This window comes from Lucilia cuprina, chromosome 3 (genome assembly GCF_022045245.1).
Source record: "Lucilia cuprina isolate Lc7/37 chromosome 3, ASM2204524v1, whole genome shotgun sequence".
Lineage (NCBI taxonomy): Eukaryota > Metazoa > Arthropoda > Insecta > Diptera > Calliphoridae > Lucilia > Lucilia cuprina.
In genome coordinates this window covers 47,910,478-47,935,599 of record NC_060951.1, presented here as the reverse complement: position 1 = coordinate 47,935,599, position 25,122 = coordinate 47,910,478, and the positions used below count along the sequence as shown (strand labels likewise).

At 29.5% G+C, this 25,122-nt stretch overlaps 1 protein-coding gene across 1 annotated transcript; it reads left to right on the top strand.

Moving 5' to 3' along the window:
* Positions 1-9,580: 9,580 nt before the first annotated feature.
* LOC124419003 (transmembrane cell adhesion receptor mua-3-like) lies at positions 9,581-17,053 on the top strand. Its single transcript, XM_046947097.1, has 22 exons — positions 9,581-9,827; positions 10,714-10,905; positions 11,139-11,324; positions 11,387-11,572; positions 11,636-11,818; positions 11,874-12,056; positions 12,111-12,296; positions 13,099-13,467; positions 13,525-13,707; positions 13,770-13,955; positions 14,013-14,195; positions 14,255-14,434; positions 14,499-14,681; positions 14,915-15,100; positions 15,169-15,354; positions 15,414-15,596; positions 15,656-15,856; positions 15,918-16,100; positions 16,217-16,396; positions 16,463-16,630; positions 16,685-16,873; positions 16,957-17,053. Exons 1-22 carry the CDS (start codon positions 9,626-9,628, stop codon positions 17,001-17,003), a joined length of 4,125 nt encoding a protein of 1,374 aa, XP_046803053.1. The 5' UTR covers positions 9,581-9,625; the 3' UTR covers positions 17,004-17,053.
* Positions 17,054-25,122: the final 8,069 nt, after the last annotated feature.

Sequence of the window (25,122 nt, the reverse complement as noted above, 5' to 3'; positions counted from 1 at the left end):
TTTTTCATCAAAAATGATCAATACACGTCAAAATAAAGTGTGTGGATAAGTCATATCCATAAAAGGTCCAAGGTTTAGTTTTGTGCGTAAAAGGGTTAAGTTAGTTGTTTTGTGACTTAGAGTTTCGTCACAAAGTCTAGTTATTTTAATGAAAAATTGTTCCCCCTATACCCATATGTACCATCTTTGACTGGCATCCATCATTGAGACATTTTACTGTTATGGAGTTAATCATTATCTGATCCAAAAATATTGTAAAATAATAAGAATTTGCAATGACGACAATGTTAGCAAGAGCGGCAGCACAATATACAAGGATAAAAATCCTGTTGCAACAATATTAACATGACTACGGGTGGCAGTAGCATTATTACTTTCACCCCAATAATGATGAAATGTTAAGAGTTACTAACTAAGAAAAAAAAATAAGATAATAAAATCTGATATGATGAGCTTGTTTCTTGTTTGTAAAACTCTTTTCTATATAAATTATTTTTTAAACAGGAACTAGTAGTTGGTTGCTGTGTTACTCTATTGAAATTCTTGAAAAACAAAAAAATAGATGAGAATGTAAAAAGAAAAAAATAGAAGAAATTGTATATAAAAATCACGCAAAGTTGTGGCAAGTTTCCGGTTTTATGATAACGCTCTACAACATTCTTAACAATGTTTTGTGGTGGCATTTCAGTGTTTTTCTCTTATTTTTTTCCTTTTTTACAACTTTTAATAGTTAATGGTTAAAGATATAAATGTATGTTTAGTAAGTATACTACTTGAAAAAGAAGTTTGCCATAAACATTAACTACTGATGGAAAGTGTTAATGATAATATTGCCATTTTTCGTATTTTTATCTGAGTGTGTTGAGAAAAATAATAAAATAGAAAGTTAGGAATAAAATCATCAAATATATTTTTTAATACGTTTGATAAATTCGATAGTAAATATAGAAGAAATGTTAAGTTTATCAAAATAATGATAATATTGCTTTTAAATACTTTATCTTATGATACAATCAAATCGGCTTGTTTAAAGCTGCCCATGGACCAACACCTAACACATTTTATTTAAAAACATTCGTTCATTTCACAATTGGTGTTGTACAGTAGTATCGTCATAATGTCATAATTTTTTTATTATTGATTTGTTTTTGTTTCAAAAAATTTTAGTTTAAAAATTTTTATGACATACAACGCTACAACAATACGACATCGATTATGAATTGGACAATTCAATTTACAATTTTTTATAAAAAAAAAATTTTCGAATTGATTATGTGTAAATCATTATTAAAGTGTTTATTTAAAAGTAATGCAGAAGGTATGTGAGTTCTCCTCCTGAAAAGTCATATTATTAATGAAACATTCTTCATTAATACAATGAATTATTATCTTAACTGATTATTAATGTAGTTTTTCATTAGTGTAAAGTAGAAATTAATGGTTGGGGCCAAAATTTTAATTTAAGTTTATCTTCATAGAAGCCAATACCAAGTTTTTCCTGTATAATATAAAGATTATTATTGAACTTTTAGTTGTAGGGCATACAAGACAATTTTTTTATAATGTTTCTATTAACGTTACTTAAATTATGAAAAATAATACATTTTAATCTTTCTGCTTATAATATCATTGACTGTCATTGATTACATTGTTATTGTAACATTTACGTTCAACATGTTTCCATTTTACGTTCGAAAATCATCGAAAACATATTCATAATGTTATCACGGTGAAAAAATGTTATTCAAACAACTAACGATATTTTTATTAAAATTATAACATTATTATTATAATATTGTATGTTCTTCATCATTTTTTTCTGTGAAATTTTCGACATAGTACAACAAGTATAATACTAAATGTCATTGATACAAAGACGTGCCCTTTTAGAGTACTTATATACTTGTATTATAAACATATAAACAGGATTGCACATGTGGCAGTGACGTATTTTGGGGGAACTTTTAGTTTTTATTTAGGTATTCAAACAAAAAGGAATGACAAAATTAATACAATCTACATTGATTTTATTATATTTGTTATGCTAATATCAATGTCACTTGATCTCCCTTTTACTGTTGCGCGTATGGTGTGTATACTGCAAGACATTTAATAAAATCTTAATATAAATATTTTGAAGGTATCTAAAATCAAACAATACCTTTATAATAAATATAATTGAATTTCTCTTCAAGGCAACAAATTTTGTAAATCTACAAAATTTCAAATAACAACAGAGGAAATTAAAATGAAATTTCTTTGAAATATTTTAAATTTAAAAAACAATTTTAATGGAAATTTTCTTTATATTCGAAAAATAGTTATTTATTTTTTTTAAAGGTAGTTTTGTCTTGATTATGTCATTTCCTTTATGATTTCTTATTAGTTTATATAATCTATTTGCATCCATTCGTTTATCTGTCTGCACGGACAGACTTATCCTATTGTGTTAAATCTAAGTTTAGAAATTGATTAAGTTTTAATTGAATCAATTAATATTTAATTGGATAAAAAAATTTTTCCAACTAACTTTTTTATGCCAATTTTTTGTTTTAATATTTTCGAAATTACGAAGAAATCTTCTATAAAAAAGTTCAATTTATTTTCTATTTCAATGATAAAATTGTAATATATTAAAAAAAATATGATATAACCAATGTAAATCAAAGTAGATATGGAAAAACTCTTCATCGAGCCGGTAATAGTATTTAAAAGTTGTCGCAATCGAATATCTACAATATATTTATTAAAGTTATTAATCTTAATAAAATTAAAGAATTTTAATATTTAAAATAAAAAAGGAAGAATATTTTTTCGAGTTTTTTTTTTTTTTTGCTGGCTGTCAGAAAATATTTACTTTCATATCAGTTTTTAACTTGCTTATGGCATTTTTTACTAAAAATATTTGCAAATTATATATTTGCATCAGCTGGCTTAAATTTTAATAGCACACTAAATTCGGCTTCACACGAGAACACAATATGATCTGTAAAAATTTTGTATAGAATATAACACATATTAAGAGAGAATATGGATGGAAAATTTGACAGTCGTATGAATCCGATCATTTTCGGTAATGATTCAAAAAAACAAGCAAGTCGCATTAGATCAGGGAAGTTTTTTTATGTAAACATACCCAAAAACGTGAAACAACTGTTTCTATCTTACTTTGTTATTGTTTTATACCAATCGTGAAAACAAAGAAATATAAAGCATACAAGTCGTATGATTATTCTCCTATTTATTATTTTATATTTATTATACTGATGGTATTTCATTTTACTTTTTAATTAGACTTTACGTACGTAAAGTGTGATCGTGTGAAGTGCCCTGCTGCAAGGAATCCTCATATATTGTTCACAGCAGTCAAATTTTTTCGTATTATTTTTTTATGATATATGACTTTATAACAACAATGTGAATCCCCTAGTTGTAATTTAGTATCCGATTTTGATGATTTAAAATAGAATCAATATAATCATTGAATATAGCTTCCAGAAAATCGATTTCAATATACATTGTTGTAAAACCATTTCATGTAAAAAATTCATTTCATGTAAAAATAGTTATGGCAAATTTTCCAGACTCACAGCACAATAATTTGAAATGTGACAAAAAGATTTACTTTTTTTGGTATATATATAAAAATAAAGGTTTGTTGTTTGAAAAATATCTATAATAACATCAAATTTTGTAAAAAAAAGTTTGATCTAAGAAAAATGTTTTCGTTATTAGAACACCACTGGGTATCTCGTAGTGATGGGGCACAATTTACTTAAAAAAAGTAGACGTATAGAAAATTTCTTTTGCAATATAGATAAGAATATATTGGGAGAAATTAAATTCCTCATAACAGGCGCGCTTTTACCAGCAAGCAAAACAATTCTAAACTAAACCATAGATTTTCATCACTTCATCCCCTTTCAAAGGGTGTGGTTAGCAGCACACTCCACTACATCAACATTATGATATAAACTTTTACACTACATATTTTATAAACACTTAAAGAGTTTTATCTCACTTGTTTAACAATTTAATCAAATAATATATGTGAATCTTACAAGATTTTTATATTAAGATTTTCTCAAAATTTTCCTTATCCCTTACAACATTTTTTAAAATGTGGTTATAAAATTGTTTAATGCAGGATATTAAATTTCAACATAATTTTCAATTTAAAATCTTTTTTATCTTGTTGACAATTTTATTGTACTTTAAATTCAATAAGTATCATAAAATCATAAAAAAGGGGTAAAAATATACCCCGTTTTCTCTATGTATTGTTTTGTATAGTATTTTACTCGCGTATTGCGTATATTTTGTTATTACTTACCTAAAGCCTAAACATTATGATGACATAAAATTGCCATAAAGTCAATGAAAAATCCATAAAATGTTTTCCTTTTATTTAAAAAAAAAGTAGAAAAAAATCTCAAAAAAATTTCGAATGAAAAAAAAATCGCTACAGACATTACTGTGAAAAGGCGTTTAAATTCGTTTTTTAGGTGAAGAGGTGAAACTTTTTAGCTAAACAAAATGTGCAAAAAGAGTGTTATCAACATATTGTCACTAAAGATTATGTATGTATAATAGGGTAATAACCAAAATGAGGACCTATCACTACTTGGTGGACAGTAGTGTTCTTATAACAAAAATCGATTATTTTAATCAAATGTAAATTGTCAAGAGGAATAGGAAGAGGAACTAGAGCCTTTAGTTTATATTGATAGTTTCCCCTTTAGTGTTTAAAATATTTATATTGTGTTTAGAAAATTAAAGCGGTAAAGAATGTATAGGATCGAATTGAAATTTCCAAAAATTGTTTATATGTTAAAACCCTAATATAAAGACATATATGTGTCCGTATATTGAAAGATAGAGGGCGTAGTCATATACCATATGCACTCATATATATTTTCACACTCCAGCCATATGAATCCAATTTAGTCGAAAAAATCCAGTCAGAGTAAATTGAAAAATAAGACAGAATCAAATGCAGATGTTTTTGATAAACAACGTTATTTTTTTCGTTCATCTAAAAGGGTGCTATAGAATCCTATGTTATTCTCTTGAAAATTGGATTACATATAGCTTCTACAAAAGATTCCTTGCTCACTAGGCTTTGGGGGCTTTGTAAAATCGAGTACAGATATGCACATTCCTACATTTATGGAAAATTGCAGCCTTCTAGTTGCTCCCCATAAAGACATGGCTAGATCGTCCGAGGAGCGATATATTTGTTAAAATTTTCAGCCTTCAACAGTATGAATGTATGAATTAAAACACTAAGTAAAATTGTTAAATTATAGAAAATTTCGAATGAATTCTAATTGTAGTTTTATAACTTTGAAACAATATAAAATATATCATACGCTACTTCTCTAAACAACAACTATTTCTACACCCTTTAAATTATAGACATATGCAGATATCAATTTGAGTTTGAGTACCACTCTCCGTCTCTATTTTGGGGCGAATGTAACGAAATAAAACATTATACATACAACATTTTTGCCACATTCAATTGACATTTTTTATAGGTTTCTTTTGTAAAAAGGTACTCTTCCATCCATTCAGCCAGTCTTTTATATAAAAAAAAATCTGAAAAAGAAAATAAACATGACTCTTTCACCAAAGAATTTGTAAAGACAGGAAAATAAAACAGATTGAGTTTGACGAAAAAGAAAACAAGCAACAGGAGGGGAAAAAATCCGCAATGACGCCGTTTGCTTTTCTGAATGAATAAAAAATAAGAAGGACTTAAAACGGATATTGCTAAAGATTCAAAATTGTTTATTTGTACATTATAAACACATTCACACAACCAGACAAACATATCCCATATGTACCCTACAGTTCGACAAAGAGTTAATCCTCTCATTGTACACTGAAAGCAGTTGTCACTTTAGTGTACCCTTTGTAAGTCATTTTATAGTTCCCAAGTAATCTATAGAGTGGACAGTTAAACAACTAATGTTAGCACAGAAATGTGCCATTCTGTTTATTGTCTCCTTTGGACCAGTTTCTGACTGTATCCTAGTGATCTATGGAATGAACATCTACTTCCTAGTTTTACAAGCTGTCTGCCGCTTAGTGGTTAATTGTAGATTAATTAGGTAGTTCGGAACTGCACATGTTCGATGTATCAGATAGCAGTTAGTGTCAACTTTACGCTAACTACTGAACTAGTTACCTGCCATATTATTTACTGCTTAAGCCACTAGAATTTAAGAGAGTGGAATTTCGATGTTTTGTTTATATTAACAATTCTTCTTTGAAACTCGTTTCATAAACTGTCGGGTACCTTTACTTTAATATGTGTCTGTATTTATGTACATGTATTATGTATGGTTATTTTCCTTCACTTATGAGTGCTTCAGTTTTTTCTCTCTTACTTTCCTATAATTTTTCCCCATTTTTTATTATATTGCATGTGTCAATATAATTTTGAAGGGGGATGGATGGATATATGTATATATGGATGAATGAATGAATGTTTATACAAATTCTTCATGATAAAAAGAAGGCTCATTGACATGACTGACTGAAAGCAAACAAACACAAAATATAGAAAAAATATAAAGTCAAATCGCTGTCAACAATATGGTACAAAAAGGGTTAACTGCCATCAAATATTTTCCATATTTTTTATATATACAATTTCTATTCTGTTTTTTTTTGTAACTAAAATCAAACTTTGTTTAACATTATTAAAAAGAATTTTTGGCTTAAAATATTGTTGATTACAAAATTTTGTTTATATGCATTTAATGCCTATGTCTATGGAAAAAAAACGTGAAAAAGATATAGAAAATTTCCCTCAAAAAATCAAAGTTTATAGAAAAATTATTTGTGACAAAATTCTTTATTAAATTGACTTTAACTACCTTTTTTAACAAGTTAACTTTTTTATGATACTTTTTTATATTTCATAGAAAATTTTGAACGTTATTGGTATATTGACATGATAGACAACATTTTGTCAGCTGTTGATCTTAATTGAAGGTGAAATTATTAATATTGAATGTAATTTTTGCCACAAGTGACATGGGTTTATGTTAATTTGCCAACAAATTCCTTTTTTCTAACAAAAAATACCAAGAAAATACAAAATGTTTTTTAAACCCCAAAGTAAAGGAAATTTTTGTGTCAATTAAAATCGTGATTCTTGAAAAAACATAGGGTCATTTAAATTTTAGGATAATCTTAAACTCATTATAAGGTTATTTTTTAAGATATATGAAGAAATTTGATTATTTGTGTTTTTCCGTATTTTTTTGCTCCAGAGGGCGGTTATACTTAAGCCGAAAATTAAACGAGATACAGTAAGATAGAGCATTTACACTTAGGGAAAAAACATGATTGCATTAAGAATGTTCTATGAGCAACATATTATGGTTTAATTTATTACTCTAGTCTAAACATATTATGGTAACTATTTCAAAATATCATATTATGATCAGGTGCAGTTGGAAGATTTCATCAAAGTATTTTTGTATTTATCATAATATTGTTATTTATGATCATATTATGATTTAATGTGATCATAACTTCGTTAAAAATATGTATGTGTTAAATTCAAAATCAATTTACCTAAACCAGTAAAACTAAAATGTCTAAAAAAATAAAACAAATTTATATAAATAAATAATGATAATAAACTTACTTTAGTTGATATTTACTTCGATTTACTTCACAAAAGCATATAACTATATAATTATGCCACAAGCCACCAATTGTTACAACAAGCCACCAACTGTCTAGGTGACTAGCTGTCTGTCAGGACTAAAAACTGGTGATGATCAAATGTATCCTCGGTCTTTCCAATGATTTGACATGGTTGCCTGTCATTCCGTAAATAATTTGGTGAACAATATATTGAGGATTATTACTAATTTAGTAAGCCTTTTTACGCTTCGGGGAAGTTCTTCGGTGCTGTTGTCATCTAATAGGATCTAAATAGGATATATTTGACGGGGCAATTATTAGAATTTATTTACTTTGGAAATTCCTACTTCCTTTGTCACATTATCGGTTCATAAAAGAGTGACCCTGATCCATTTTGTTGGCTATTTCGGACTACCAAATATGTCTCTAAATGCTGTTGCCGAAACAACAGATCCATCTCAGTAGTGTTGTTGCGCGGGCTTAAAGAGGTTAAGGAATTTACTGGAATGAGTCATTGGATGGAATATTGATTTCACCTGATGTTGGGACTTGTCACCCCCTTCTATAGACTTTAGACCAGTGATTGCTTTTTGCTCGTCGGGGTGTGCATTGGACTTGGGCCTATGCTGCCTGTCATTCCGCAACGGGGCTACTATGACAAGAGATTAGATAGCTCGAGTACTTCAGCAAAGTGCTTGTACATAAGCCGGCACATTCATGTACAAAAATTGCCACCTGAGTTCTTCATTAAAGGAATCAGTGGCGATGGTAAGACCGTTGTCAATTCTACCCAGTGGCAGAGGCAGCACTCAACATTCGTGTCTAGGTAACTAGCTATTTTAACATGTGCTTGTCCTACTGTCCTACGAAGTCAATCTTCACCCCATAAATAACGAAAAGAAACACAAAAACCTTATTTTTTCAAGTGTCACCCGACGAATTCCCTAAAAACAATTCTAAAAAAGGTTTTATCTTTATTTATTTTCTTAAAATATATACTGAGTACAACTGATTAGTAGATTATTAGTCTGAAGGTTTAGGGTTCGATTTTCGACTGTTGTTTTGCTCCAAAAAGTTTTACTTACTTTTCGCTATAAACGTTGCTAAAAATTGTTTATATGAACTTCTCAACCTTTCTTTTGCAATCGGACCTATTGTGCGGAAGTTAAATTTATACTGACGGCTAGTGCTTTTCCGTATTTTATTGCTTCTTCACATTTTATTATATTTCTTTTATATCTACTTTATACAAACACATATTTACTTTTATATATTTTATTATTGGCACTTTAATATTTAACAGGTGTATTGATATGGAAATCAAAAGACATCTTTTCCTTTCATATATACAACAAACAATTGAGCAAAAAATAAACACAAATAAATAAAAGGAATGTTTATGATTGTTTTTAAAAAAACATTCAGTTTTTTTGCACTTTCAATACTTGTACAAATAAAATAAAAAATAGAATATTGTGCGTTACACTGTGAAACTGTAAAATGTTTAAGGGCATGTGTAAAAGTGTAAATATTGCAATATTGGAAATCGTAAACAATTGGCAGTCAATATATTGGTATACTACAGTAACTGAGCAAGAACAAAAGGAATACAATTATTAACAAAAAAATATATATAAAGCAAACTTACAATAAAAATCCAACAGAAACAATCAAAGGTGTAGTACATAAGCCTACAAATACAACAATATGATATTTTATGAGATTCCTTTTTTTTCTTGTATTATTTAAGAAATAAAAAAAATTTAAGAAAAATTCTACATATAAAAAGAAATTGTAGGTCATTAAATCGAAAATATTTTGTAATATTTTATTGCCAACACAACGTTACGGCACGTGAATACTTATTTATTTCAAAAAAAAAAAAAAAAAACATATAAAAAGGATTATTTAAAATAAAGTGAATTTTCTTATAGCTTTACATTAATACACTTACACCATGCAAATATTTTATGTATTTACTTTGGTGTTGGTAGTGTTAGCATCTTTTTATCCTTTGTCCAGTGCCCAACAAAGTTGTAACTTAAGCAATTGTAGTCGTGCAAATGTTGAAATATGTACCACAAATGGTCGACAGTGTAGACGTTTTTCTAATGAATGTTCTTTAGTAAGTGCAAATTGTAATGCCACATTAGCAACAGGTAAGTGAATGAATATCTTTTGCAAATTTTTTTTACACCATTTCCGGAAGATATAAGGAATTTTAAAGGCGTTTAAGGGAAAACTTCTTTGGATTGTGTTTAAAACAATAAATGACAAATCTACTTAATAATTAGTCCAGTATATGCTTTAGTCTATTGACGATTGTATATTATCCAGACTAGTCTATATGCAAGTTAAAATACCACTCTGTTAACCAATCTGTGAAGTAATATATTAAAAACTTTATGTAATGAAAATAGTACATAATTAAATTTACGAAAAAATCGTAATATATACGAAATGTTTTTATCGAATCTTTTTTAATTTTACTAGTGATCGAACATCTTTTATAATATCTCAATTTTCTTTCTAAATTTACATTTTATGTAATTAAAAAAATATTTCGTAAAATAAACTATTTATGTCGTACAATGTAGGACATTTTTCGCATATATGAACCGGATTATTCTCATTATTCTACTAAACTACCGACTAGCCCTTGAGCTGGTCTATTATCCAGTCTAGAATTATTCCTTGAACTGGTGTATTGTCTAGTCTATGGACTAGTTTATGAAATATTCTATAGAATCTATGAACTACAATGGACTAAACAAATGGACTAGTTTGGTCTGACCAATCCATAGCTATTGATTACTATATGGATTAGTCTATTAAGTCTTTTACGTCACAAAAGCTTATAGATTATGCTTTATATCCTGGAAGTAATTTTCAATTTGAAAAGTCTTGAAAATACATTTATTAAAGTTTAATAACTTCTTTCAAGTTATTTTTTAAACACCTGTAAATGGAAATGGTGTAGAAAATCTATTTGAAATAAATTTCTAAACAATTTTTCTATTAACATCCATTCAAATGCATCGGCAGTATGGAATCAAACGGATACGATACAATGCTCAAACTTAAGTGTAAATGCAACGGGTGCCTGCTCTTGTCCAGCATTAAGAACTTGTTCAAATCAAACGACAGCCACAGGAATTTGTGTACATCGAGATGGTCATACATGTCGTTTATTTAGAACAGAATGTGATTTGGTTAGAGCTCGTTGTAATAGAGAAGGTAAGTTTAAAAAAAAAATTACAAAAGAAATTCTTATGAAATTTTAGAAAAAGAACACTACATATTTTCATTTAACATGTTTTTTTTCTTTCATTAAAGGATTTAAAGCAGATTAAATATTGTTTATTAATTTAAGATAAACTCTTAATTTTGATTTATTTTTAATTTTTAATTATTAACGTTTACATTCGGAAAGTTAAAAAACTTTAACCAAAACTTTATATTTAATTTAGTTTGGCGCAATATTGATATCATGCAATGTCGTGGTTTTTCATTCAATCAGACTAGAACTTGTACTTGCCCTAAAAGTTTATTATGTTCTCGAAACGAAACACAACTTTGTGTTGCAACTAGTGCAAACAATTGCCGCTTGTATGGTAATGAATGTGATCTAGAAGGCGATAGATGTCAGGGACAAAGTAAGTTCAAAGATATTTATACTTTCATATCAAAAAAAAAAAAATGGATTTCTAACTTTTAGGATTAACGGATGTCAACAATTTACATTGTCAAAGATTTGAAGTGGGTGCTAATGGTACTTGTACTTGTCCAAATCTGCTTAATTGCCAACGAAATGTCACCGATATATGTGTAAGAAATGCTGCCAATCGATGTCAATTAATGACCAGTCAATGTGATTTGGAACTTCAAAGATGTAGAGGAACTTGTAAGTTTTAAGAAAGTCCCTTTATAAGGGAGAAAATGTGATAATAATTTTCATTATTTATAGCTTTAATTAACACTTTGGCTGTACAGTGTCGCAACATAAGATCTGGCGAGACGGGTGATTGTGCTTGTCCCTCTTTGGTAACCTGTTCTGCAAATCGTACAAATATTTGTGTACGCACCAGAGTAGGCTGCCGTATTAAGACAAATGAATGTGAATTGGAACGTTCTAGGTGTTTGGGAGAAGGTGGGTTTAAAAAATTATTTTTAAGATTTTATATAAAGTTTTTTTCTTTACCCAGTGGTCACCCCTATTGCCCAAATACAATGTAGAAATCTTACACCCGGTGCTGGTGGACCTTGTGCTTGTCCGCGTTTGGAAACTTGCAGTCGTAATGTTACCAATATTTGTATAAGATCAGAAAGTGGATGCATGTTATTAAGCAGTGAATGTGATTTGGAACAGGCACGTTGTGAGGGAAGAAGTAAGGATTTTGATTAATATATTATCTGATATTAATTAAGTTTTTTTTCATAAGATTTTACGATTGTTGATGCTATTCAGTGTGCTAACTTTACCGCAAATCAACTGAGAAATTGCTCTTGTCCCAATATGGGAATTTGCTCTGCCAACTCGCCTAATTTGTGTGTTACCCTGTCTTCTTCGCAATGTCGACTTATGCCAAATCGATGTGAATTGGAAAAGGCCAGATGTCAAGGAGAAGGTAAATATTATAAAGATAATTCGAAATGATGATTTTGTACTGGGTTTAGATTTGGATTAGTTGTTTTCGGTGATGAATCTTTTTTCTGTAATTTTACTTACTTGCTTTCGGCTTGACTGCCGATTGCGGATACGTCAGATCAAATGTAAATGAGATTGTTGTTGTCAATATTATGCAGCATCAGGATAAGAGTCTAGTATCGAAAAATAATAGAGTCCAATTCGGTAAATATTGGTTTCTAATTTGGAGATTTGCGTTAAATTTGGGAAATTACGTTTTAGCTCTGTTTTAACCTAAATTAGTTCAAGCATCACGTTGTCTTATTAGAAATGGCATAGCTGGATTAAGATTTTTTTAAATCGAAACAGTTAAATGAACTTCAGAGTCCAGTTTCTTGCCTGAAAACCAGACTAAAACCAAAAAAATGTTGAAACTGGAAAAGGATACTGAAAATAAACTGAAAATTGATAGAATTGAATACCTTAGTAATATATGTATATATCCCTACGCTTCTAATATGACTTTATTCCTTTCCTACTGATTTGATCTGCTATTGCAAAATGTAAACATATTTATTCCAATTATATATCTTTTCCAAGTTCCTCAGATGACAATTTTTGCCAAATTTTTTAACAATAGAAGTATTAATTTTTTTCAGTTGTACGTCTTTTAAGAGCATTCCAAATAATTTAAACTGAACCGATAAAATCTTTTGATATTGAAAGTTATAATTTCTTCATCTTAAAAATGTCTGCAAAGTTTTATTTTAAATCTTAAAACTTTTTTTCTTTCTTATAATAAGCTCTTAACATCACTAGTCCCTTACAATGTCGGGGCTTACGGCTAAACGTCACAAGTAACTGTTTCTGTCCACGTCTTACAAGCTGTTCCAGAAACACCACCAACATATGTGTACGGGAGAATAGTAATGCTTGTACTCTAATGAGAAACGAGTGTGAATTAGAAGAAGCGATATGTGAAGGCAGAGACATAACAAGAGTAGATAATATACATTGTAGAAACTTAACGTCTAACGTCAGAGGTACATGCTATTGTCCCAATTTGGCAACATGTAATCGTAATTCGCCAAGTATTTGTGTCATAAACGCAACACAATGTCTTCTGATAAGAAACGAATGTGAATTGGAACAAGCTAAATGTGAAGGAAATAGTAAGTAAAAATAAAACACTTGTTTAAATAAATTATTTTTAATTCATCTATATATAGATCTCATAACAACACACGCGGCTCAGTGTTTAAATTTTGGAATAAATCAACAAAGCAACTGCAGCTGTCCCAATTTATTAACGTGTTCCCAGAACTCCACTCGCATATGTATAAGAACACGTGCTGGCTGTAAGCTTTTAGCAACACAATGTGAATTAGAGGAAGCCAGATGTAGAGGAGAAGGTATTAATTGTATTTTATTTCAGAATGAAATATTTATTGTTTTATTGCTTTATTTCATTTAGCCTTAAGAACTATGGATCCCATTTACTGTCAGGGTTTTCGAAATCAAGAAGAGCGTGAATGTTTCTGTTCCAATTTGGAAACATGCTCACGCAATACCACTAATATATGTGTAAGAAATTCCGCAACGAATTGTACTTTATTAAGGAATGCTTGTGATTTGGAAGAGGCTAGATGTCGGGGTCAAGGTAAAATAAAATTTTAAATAATATATAGTAAAAAATTTAATCTATTATATACTGCAGCTCTTACAATTGTACAGAATTTGCAATGCCGAAATTTTACCTCTAATACTTCCCGCACATGTATGTGCCCCAATTTATTTAACTGTTCCACAAATGCCACTAGTATTTGTGTAAAACTTAGAGCAGGTTGTAAATTGTTAAGAAATCAATGTGAATTGGAAAATGAAAGATGTCAAGGACCTGGTAAATAATGTTAATAACCTTTATTCAATATAACACATTTTATTCGTATTTAATTCAAGTTCAAACTATGTCACCTTTACACTGTTTGGGTTTTACAATTGGCCAAACACGCCAGTGTTCTTGTCCGCAATTGAAGACCTGCTCTCGTTCTGATGCCAATATTTGTGTAAAAACTAGCACAGGTTGTAGAATAATGAGAAATGAATGTGAATTGGAACAATTGAGATGTATGGGTCAAGGTATGTTTTATTTATTTATTTTCTGAAATTTTCCAAAAATCTTTTTTGATATTTTTTCTTTTAGATCTTAGAGTTTTACCAGCTATACAGTGTAAACGTTTGCAGGCGGGCACAGAGGGTCCTTGTGCATGTAATAACTGGTTAAATTGTGAACGAAATTCAAGTAGTGTTTGCATAAATACGCGTCTAGGTTGTAGATTGCTGCAAAATCAATGTGATTTAGAAGAGAGGAGATGTCGTGGAGAAGGTAAGATCTGCAATACTTCATTAATGGGAGAAATTTTGAATTGATCTTAGTTAACGCACTGATATCATGTTATTTAGAACGAAGTCTAAATATTTCAGATTAGATCTTCTTCAGGCTCAATATTAGGGTGTTATATAACTCACATGTGTGTGTTAAGAGTTTAGTTAATTGAAAAGAAACACGAAAGGAGTCTAGACTAGAAATTTCACAAATATTATTTAACTCGTTTTCAGTATTCAATGTCACCACCACATTGCAGTGCCAAGGTTTCTTACCGGGTCAATTAAGAAATTGTGCTTGTCCCGATCTGAAAACATGTTCGCGCAATAACTCCACCATGACCTGTGTTCGAAATCAGAGTAAATGTAAACTTATGGCAAATTCTTGTGATTTGGAAATGGCAAAATGTAGAGGAGAAAGTAAGTTTTTTTTAAATACAGAAACTTCAAGTTAAAAAAAACTTTTAAAATTATTCAAATACTTGCAGGATGGTGCACAGCAGATTTGGAAGAATGTAAAAATTTCACTATAGGACAACAGGCTACATGTAGCTGTCCTCGCTTACAGACCTGTTCTCGTGAAAATACAACCAATGTTTGTGTAAACTTAAGAGGAGCCTGCAGGTTAATGAGAAACCAATGTGAACTGGAAAAGGCCAGATGTAAGGGACAAGGTAAGTTAATTACAACGTTATGGTAAAATGTTTTTATTAACATTCGTACTTCTTTTTAGCCTGGAGACCTACCGACTCTATACAGTGTCAAAATTATAGACCTAATGAATGGCGTTGGTGTGCCTGTCCCCGTTTGCTTAATTGTTGCAATCGTTTACTACCGTTTTGTGTCAAAGGACCTAATGGTTGTAAAATAATGGGTACAGATTGCGAATTGCAAATGGCCAGATGTAGGGGAGAAGGTGAGTTAATACTTAAATCGAAATTTAATATTCATAATAAAAATTTGTGTTTCTTGAAGTTTGGTCTAGGACCGATGATCTACAGTGCAAAGGTTTAGAATTGGGTCAGCGTGCTCAAACATGTCGTTGTCCCAAATTGGAAACTTGCCAACAAACATCTATAACAAACACATCCACACAAGTTTGTGTAAGAAATATTAAGGGTTGTAAACTCTTACGCAACGATTGTGAATTAGAACGATCTCTTTGTAGTGGTGAAGGTTTGTGATATTTTTGTCTTTGGATTAAAAAGTACTCGTTTAATATATATTTTCTTGACAGTTTGGCAACCTGTTGATAATTTGCAATGCCTCAACTTTCCTCTACACTCTACAAGATCCTGCCGTTGTCCTGCTTTAGATACTTGCTCCAATACTACAAGGGTTTGTGCAAAAACATTGCAGAATCAATGTTATAATTTCAGATCAGAATGTGATTTGAGGTGGGCTGAGTGTGAGGGCAAACGTAAGTAAAATGTTTAAAGAACTAATACTTTATTGTTTATCTAAATCTCATTTGGAATCCGCTGCATGCCCTTTAGCTAAGATACGATCAAATATTTTTTATCAATTCTTGTCTAGAATTATCCCTCACTGTACCTCAAAGATGTGACGGCATACGATTAGATGATTACGATGAATGCAAATGTCCAGAGAGTCTTAACTGCAATCGCAGACAGCGTGTGTGTGCACGCAGGGGTACACAATGTCGACTTTTTAGGAGTGATTGTGATTTTAGAACATCTTCCTGTCGAGATGAAAGTAAGTTTTACTAGCACTTAGCAATCGAATGCTACAGATATATTCCCTTTTTCTCTCATTTACCAGCTTGGCGTCGCACCTCCCTAGGTAATTGTTGTGATTTTCAAGTCAATGACGTTAAAAATTGTACTACAGCCTTAAATTCGGCTATTTGTGGTGAAGCCTCACATAATCGATGTCGTTTATTTGCATCAAGATGTGATTTTAATAGAGAAAATTCTAAAAGTAATAATGGTAAGTAGCTAAAAACACATTAAAAGGACAAATCTTTTAAAAATTCCTTTACAGAATGGTCCTTAGTTGAACGTTCCAATTGTAGATGTTTACGTAGTGGTCGCACTGGTAGGTGTACTAGACGCTTTGTCTGTAAACCACCCACTCCACGTACACGTAGAGTTTGTGGTCGTCATGGCTTGACTTACCAGATGTTTGAGTCTCAGTGTCATTTAAGGTTACACAATTATCAAAGATGTACCAGTAAGTATGATACATTTATTTAAAATTATCTTTATGTTTGTTGTACTTATTTTATATAATTTAACATTTCAAATTTTATTCAGATTTTAGACCGGTTCGTGCCAGGCTTTGTCGCAGAAATGATCACTAATTTTATTATGTTGAATAAAAAATTTAAAAACAAATAAAGTCGAACTATATATACACAATTTTAAATTTTTTTTAAAGAATAAAAAATGTAAAAATCAGTTGATATATTTGTGCGCTGCTTGTGACGCTTAAAAAAGTAGAAAGTATATCTACTTTAAGCATTCTACGCGTTAAAGCATTCTACCCTTTTGTACCTGTATCTTTCAGTATACAAATACATTGCGACAGACTCGTAGAATGCTTAAAAGCTTAGAACGTGTGGTGTGGACCATCTTTAATGATCACGTCGTCTAACCCATCCCTTTGTTCATGTCAACAAATTTTACACATTTTTATCATATTTTTCCAAAAGGTAAACTGTGTTTGATTTATTTGAAATCTGTGTGTAATTATACCCTACACCTCCATACTGTGAAGGATACTACGCGATTGTGCTGATGTTTGTAATCATCTGTCTGCCTGTGTGTTCGTAAAGTTTATGCACACGCTACAGGTCACAATTTTAATGATAATTTAATTCAACACATACTTTTCTTTTGACCCAAGGACGAACGCTGTTAATTTTTTTTCAAATATGTACATTATTTCGCCTAGCCCCCATTCAAACGTACCCCCCGAATAGGTCTTAGCGTTACTAAAGTCTAAATGACACTTAGGGCCTTATTTGACCCTAGCACCCATACAAACTCCACTTTACAAAGGTCAAAATTCACTTATATTAATAATGCTGATGTATACATAAAATCCTCTACCAAAATTTATAAGGATAAGCTTTAAATCCTATCTCTCTTGTAGAAAATCTTTTTTTGTCAAGAATAAGTAAAAATATTCTGGAAATTAAGGTAAAAAACAAATTAAATGCTTTATAATTTAAAAAATAAACCACATTTTTAACATGCTTACTGGTTTGGAGTTTTATATGGTTGGCAATGTCCTACTATATATACATTTATACCTGTTTTACTTACAAAACTTATATTAAAATATCCTACCAGATCATCTATGATCTGGCAACCACAAATGATTGCTACTAATGGCAACCATAAATTATTATTCTCACATACAGATGTCATTACAACAAGAATGACAAAATAAGGAGAAAAAAACTAAACATTTAGTTTGATAAAATTTTTAACACGGTTCGCGTCGTTGTCTTTGAAGTATTTGGAAAAGTGATTTATAGTGTAGTGAAATAAATATAATTAAAATAAATGCTTTATTTTAAGTTAGTGCAAATTAATTTATCGTTATATAAAGTGTTGTGATATAAAAAAGAAGTAAAAATTAAAAAATAAAACTATAAAAAAATGCCAGCCACCTTATAGTTTTTTAAGTGAAATAAAGCAAAAATGTAAATATCTGTAATTAATAAATCATATAGGAAATATATATATATAATCTGATATTATTAAATCTTTGTAATGTTTTCTTAATTTATATACAATTTCTAAAACCTCGTGTCGTTTTTGCTTCTTTTGCTTTTAATTACGCATTAATTTTTATGCGTTGTTGTTGCTGTTTTCATGCTGGCAAAAAAAAAAAATGCAATGTAAAACAAAAACAAGAAAAAATCAAAACAAAGCTTGTTGAAGAGAATTTATTCATTTAGGGAGAGAGAGAGAGTTTTATTACTATGCATTGTTGTTTTTGTGATATTAACAAAGGAGAAAGCATAGTTTAATTACAAGCATCAGAAATTTAAACTTTGTTGTTAACAACATTGTTACAAAAGGTAAGAGAGTTTTTAATCAAATAAACATTAATGCTTAAATTATAATTTCTCTAATAAAATTATTATTTGAAATGTTTTGGATATATTTTAAAGGAAAAAATAATCAGAATTTTACAAGAAGTCTATGAATTCTTTTTTATACTTTTGGATAAGATCGTGTTTTATAATTCCTTAATTACCTATAAACTATTACTTGGTGTTTATAAATTTATCTACATATTTTTCGGTTCACTGACGTTTAAAGTCGGACATATTTGAAACACCTTTCCTGTATTTCTACAAAAGTTTTCTAGGGCGAAGTTTTTAACCTCTTTGTGGATTTGCATCTCGTGATACAAAGAGAATTTTTATATAGTTGTATTATGCAAAGTCAGTCTCTGATCTGATTAAAGTAAGGTAAATCCCCTTTTATTAAACAGTCCGTAATAAATATTTCTGTGTTTAAAAACCTGATGTCACAAACATTTTGGGGAATGTTATGACATCAGGTTCCTTATACGAATAAGGTTTATAAATCAAATTATATTTTTGTTTTTTCTTTGCTTTACTTTAAAACTAAATAGTGTTTATTAGACTACCCAACAATTAAGACGATTAAATCAATAGACTGGTTATTAGACTAGGAAATATACAGTTTATTTTTTCTCTATGGGCTAGAGGATAGAGTAGTCTATAAATTAAACAAAAGTCTAGTCAATAGATTAGACATTAGCATAGTCATGAATCTTTTAACTAATCTATAGAATGGTCTTTGCACTAGTCCAAGAACTATTTCATAGTATGGAAAAGTGATTAGATAAAAAATAATCCTTAAAGGAACTCTCTTCGTTTTATGTTGTCTTGTTATAATCTCTTTTAGGATTCATGACAATATTCTGTTCCAAAGTTGAGTAAAGATTTTAAATCGTTAATTCTTTACAATTTGAGTTAAAAGTAAATTTTTTAAATTATTATTTCAATATGAAAATATATTTTAAAATTGCATTGTAGTGTACAATTTTGCCTGGCTTCTAGCCAAGTTTTTTTCTCAGAAATTTAACTACTAACTTAACTCCTTACTTGTAGTAAGTGCTTACCTAGCTTTCTACTTGCAAGCGAGAATTGTAAGCACATGCACCCAATGTCATCTCCGTGTTAAAGTAAATAAATAAACTTAAAATGACAAAAGTAAATTTTAGCATTTTAACTTCTTACTTTTCAATATTAGTTTTCTGTGAAGGTATTTCTATTATAAACTTAAAGTGTATTACTAATTGTTGGTTTCTAGACTCTTATGAACATAGATCCCAGTCTTTAAAATTTGTTCATTTATAAAGGCATTAATGACCAACAGCATTCTTTAAGTTTTATATTTTTTCTTTTATTCCTATAATGTTTTAAAATAAAATTTTCCAGTATAAAAATTTTATTTAACAACGCCCTTAAAAAAATTATGCCCATTACATAAAACTCAAAAAACATAAAAGGTGAAGCACTTTACATCCGTTTATAGCAGACATCCGTTTCCCTTTTGTTTTTCTTTAAAAAACAAAAACACACATACAAACAAAACATTTATGAATACCATATTTATATGGAATCACCTACGAAAACTACCAACCGACCAACTCTACAAGCACATAAGGACAGCAAAAGTTTAAAGAAAGTAGTTAAAAAGGAAGCATGTAGCAAACAACAAAATTTTTAAAAGAATTATGTGATGACACACAAAACACGCTATATTCAAATTTAAAGTAGATATTGCACAAGAGCACCTCTATGCTCTAAGATCTTTAAGTTTTCTTCACAATGTCAACCTATTTCGAGGAGAGAATTTTTCTCCATACCGCGAATTGCAATCTATTCACAACATAGTAGGTGTTACTGTAATGGCCTCTTTTAGGTACGTATTGGTCCCCAGATTCTATATTTCGGCAGACACGAAGTATTTATCTTATTTTAACCTTTGATAGGGTGCAATATTTAAAAAACGTAACGCATATACATACATACCTTACATACTTTAATGGGAAACAAAGGTATTGTAAAAATTACAAATAAATGCAGTAAAATATTTTTTAAGGAAAATTTTAAACAAAAACCAAAATAAGCGGATTTCTTTTATTTGAGATATATAAATGTAAAACTATAAATTTGGAATTTTTCGAATAAAATCGTATAAACCTTTTTCATACATTTTCAATAAGTCTAACGGTTTTTATGGTCATTCTACATATTTTTTTAAACCAAACCAAATTAAATTTTAGAAAAGTAATGTTTAGATTTTTCAAAATACCAAAAATTATCTAAAGTAACTAAATTTCATGCTAAAAACAATTTATTTATTTAAACTTATATGACTTACTTATGGCAAGCCGTTTAATTTTTTTAACATCAAGTTTTATATCATGAATTATATTAAAAAATATTAATTTAAGATATTTCCATAAAATACATACAATATTTGTAAATCAATTTCCTATTTGTCTTGACTTGTCTAAGTTTAAAAGATCCAAAAAAGATTTCCTTATATATTTAAAAAAAATAATTTATTTAAATTTTTTTTAATTCTTATTAGATTTTTATTTCTTACATTTTACATTTGCTAACCTTTTCTTTTTCAATTTAAATTCATGTGTTACATGTGTATATAGCAGGAAATATTTCATTTACATTTTCACATGCAAATCACCTTAGAAATTTCAATATAAATGCTTTTTCTATTTTGAATTTGAGAAGAATAAAAAAATGTAAAATGAATGCCAACCACCTACAAAACATACATGCATTTTATTTAAATATAAATGAATGTATAAATAACTTGTTAACAGACAGTTTATACATAGCTGAGGATTAAATAGGAATTACTACTAAAATAACAGTAATATAAAAATGTATATTAGGGGGTTCAAAGTTTTAGAGTTATAACATGCAAAAGCTCAATTCTTGTTAATAAAAATTTCAACTGAATTTAATAAGAGTAAATTTAAAGTGTAATTTGTCACTTTTAAATTCAAAAGAAAGTTCCCTACTTAATGTAGATATTGGTTTTCTATAAGTAAAATGTAAAAGTAAATGAATTTAATATAAAATATGTAAAAAAATAAATTAGAATTGATGTCGTAAGTGTTTAGTTTATCTGGAATTACTCAATGTATATATTAAACTAGCTTCTTGTAACCGGCATAGTTTGGGATTCCCAAAAATAAAATCTGATATTTCTTGTGATTTTGATAAGTTGTGTAATTTGTTTGCTGCAAATAATATAGATTATCTCAATTGGACCGTTATTCATGGACCTACAGTCGATTTTTGGTGTTTCCTAAACAAGTCGATTTTCTATTAAAAATTTTGTTGATGATAAATTTTTAATTTGATATGAAAAAATTAATTGTTGAGTGATCAGAGATTTTCAATATTTTTACAAATAGAGCTTTATTTAGAAACCTGAGCATTTTTAGGTTTCCATATAGTCAATTTTTTTCGTATATGGAGTGTTATTTATGAATCTTCAGCCTATTATATAGTCTAGTTCATAGTCTAGTCTATAGTCTAGTCTATAGTATAGTATATAGTCTAGTCTATAGTCTAGTCTATAGTCTAGTCTATAGTCTAGTCTATAGTCTAAACTATAGTCTAGTCTATAGTTTAGTCTATAGTTTAGTCTATAGTCTAGTCTATAGTCTAGTCTATAGTCTAGTCTATAGTCTAGTCTATAGTCTAGTCTATAGTCTAGTGTCTATAGTCTAGTCTATAGTCTAGTCTATAGTCTAGTCTATAGTCTAGTCTATAGTCTAGTCTATAGTCTAGTCTATAGTCTAGTCTATAGTCTAGTCTATAGTCTAGTCTATAGTCTAGTCTATAGTCTAGTCTATAGTCTAGTCTATAGTCTAGTCTATAGTCTAGTCTATAGTCTAGTCTATAGTCTAGTCTATAGTCTAGTCTATAGTCTAGTCTATAGTCTAGTCTATAGTCTAGTCTATAGTCTAGTCTATAGTCTAGTCTATAGTCTAGTCTATAGTCTAGTCTATAGTCTAGTCTATAGTCTAGTCTATAGTCTAGTCTATAGTCTAGTCTCTATAGTCTAGTCTATAGTCTAGTCTATAGTCTAGTCTATAGTCTAGTCTATAGTCTAGTCTATAGTCTAGTCTATAGTCTAGTCTATAGTCTAGTCTATAGTCTAGTCTATAGTCTAGTCTATAGTCTAGTCTATAGTCTAGTCTATAGTCTAGTCTATAGTCTAGTCTATAGTCTAGTCTATAGTCTAGTCTATAGTCTAGTCTATAGTCTAGTCTATAGTCTAGTCTATAGTCTAGTCTATAGTCTAGTCTATAGTCTAGTCTATAGTCTAGTCTATAGTCTAGTCTATAGTCTAGTCTATAGTCTAGTCTATAGTCTAGTCTATAGTCTAGTCTATAGTCTAGTCTATATAGTCTAGTCTATAGTCTAGTCTATAGTCTAGTCTATAGTCTAGTCTATAGTCTAGTCTATAGTCTAGTCTATAGTCTAGTCTATAGTCTAGTCTATAGTCTAGTCTATAGTCTAGTCTATAGTCTAGTCTATAGTCTAGTCTATAGTCTAGTCTATAGTCTAGTCTATAGTCTAGTCTATAGTCTAGTCTATAGTCTAGTCTATAGTCTAGTCTATAGTCTAGTCTATAGTCTAGTCTATAGTCTAGTCTATAGTCTAGTCTATAGTCTAGTCTATAGTCTAGTCTATAGTCTAGTCTATAGTCTAGTCTATAGTCTAGTCTATAGTCTAGTCTATAGTCTAGTCTATAGTCTAGTCTATAGTCTAGTCTATAGTCTAGTCTATAGTCTAGTCTATAGTCTAGTCTATAGTCTAGTCTATAGTCTAGTCTATAGTCTAGTCTATAGTCTAGTCTATAGTCTAGTCTATAGTCTAGTCTATAGTCTAGTCTATAGTCTAGTCTATAGTCTAGTCTATAGTCTAGTCTATAGTCTAGTCTATAGTCTAGTCTATAGTCTAGTCTATAGTCTAGTCTATAGTCTAGTCTATAGTCTAGTCTAGTCTAGTGTTCTAGTCTATAGTCTAGTCTATAGTCTAGTCTATAGTCTAGTCTATAGTCTAGTTAGTCTATAGTCTAGTCTATAGTCTAGTCTATAGTCTAGTTAGTCTATAGTCTAGTCTATAGTCTAGTCTATAGTCTAGTCTATAGTCTAGTCTATAGTCTAGTCTATAGTCTATAGTCTATAGTAGTCTATAGTCTAGTCTATAGTCTAGTCTATAGTCTAGTCTATAGTCTAGTCTATAGTCTAGTCTATAGTCTAGTCTATAGTCTAGTCTATAGTCTAGTCTATAGTCTAGTCTATAGTCTAGTCTATAGTCTAGTCTATAGTCTAGTCTATAGTCTAGTCTATAGTCTAGTCTATAGTCTAGTCTATAGTCTAGTCTATAGTCTAGTCTATAGTCTAGTCTATAGTCTAGTCTATAGTCTAGTCTATAGTCTAGTCTATAGTCTAGTCTATAGTCTAGTCTAGTCTAGTCTATAGTCTAGTCTATAGTCTAGTCTATAGTCTAGTCTATAGTCTAGTCTATAGTCTAGTCTATAGTCTAGTCTATAGTCTAGTCTATAGTCTAGTCTATAGTCTAGTCTATAGTCTAGTCTATAGTCTAGTCTATAGTCTAGTCTATAGTCTAGTCTATAGTCTAGTCTATAGTCTAGTCTATAGTCTAGTCTATAGTCTAGTCTATAGTCTAGTCTATAGTCTAGTCTCTATAGTCTAGTCTATAGTCTAGTCTATAGTCTAGTCTATAGTCTAGTCTATAGTCTAGTCTATAGTCTAGTCTATAGTCTAGTCTATAGTCTAGTCTATAGTCTAGTCTATAGTCTAGTCTATAGTCTAGTCTATAGTCTAGTCTATAGTCTAGTCTATAGTCTAGTCTATAGTCTAGTCTATAGTCTAGTCTATAGTCTAGTCTATAGTCTAGTCTATAGTCTAGTCTATAGTCTAGTCTATAGTCTAGTCTATAGTCTAGTCTATAGTCTAGTCTATAGTCTATAATCTAGTCTAGTCTAGTTTATAGTCTAGTCAAGTTTATAGTCTAGTCTAGTTTATAGTCTAGTATATAGTCTAGTTTATAGTCTATTCTATAGTCTAGTCTGACTAATTTTACTGGACAGACCTTAAGTCGTACAAAACTTATTTCTTGTCTCACTTCATTGCTGTACTAGTGTCTGTAGTGAGCGTTCACAATATTTTTGTGAGACAAGAGTACATATTATATAATTTATTTTAATCCTTAACTTTTAGCTTTTGTCAGTGTAAAAATATGAGAAAAACTTATTATTAAATTTAAATGAAATTTTCGGACAGTAAATATGTTTTAGTGATTTAAAATTTAATTAGTTTGAAAATCAATTTGATTTAACATACAATGTTAATTC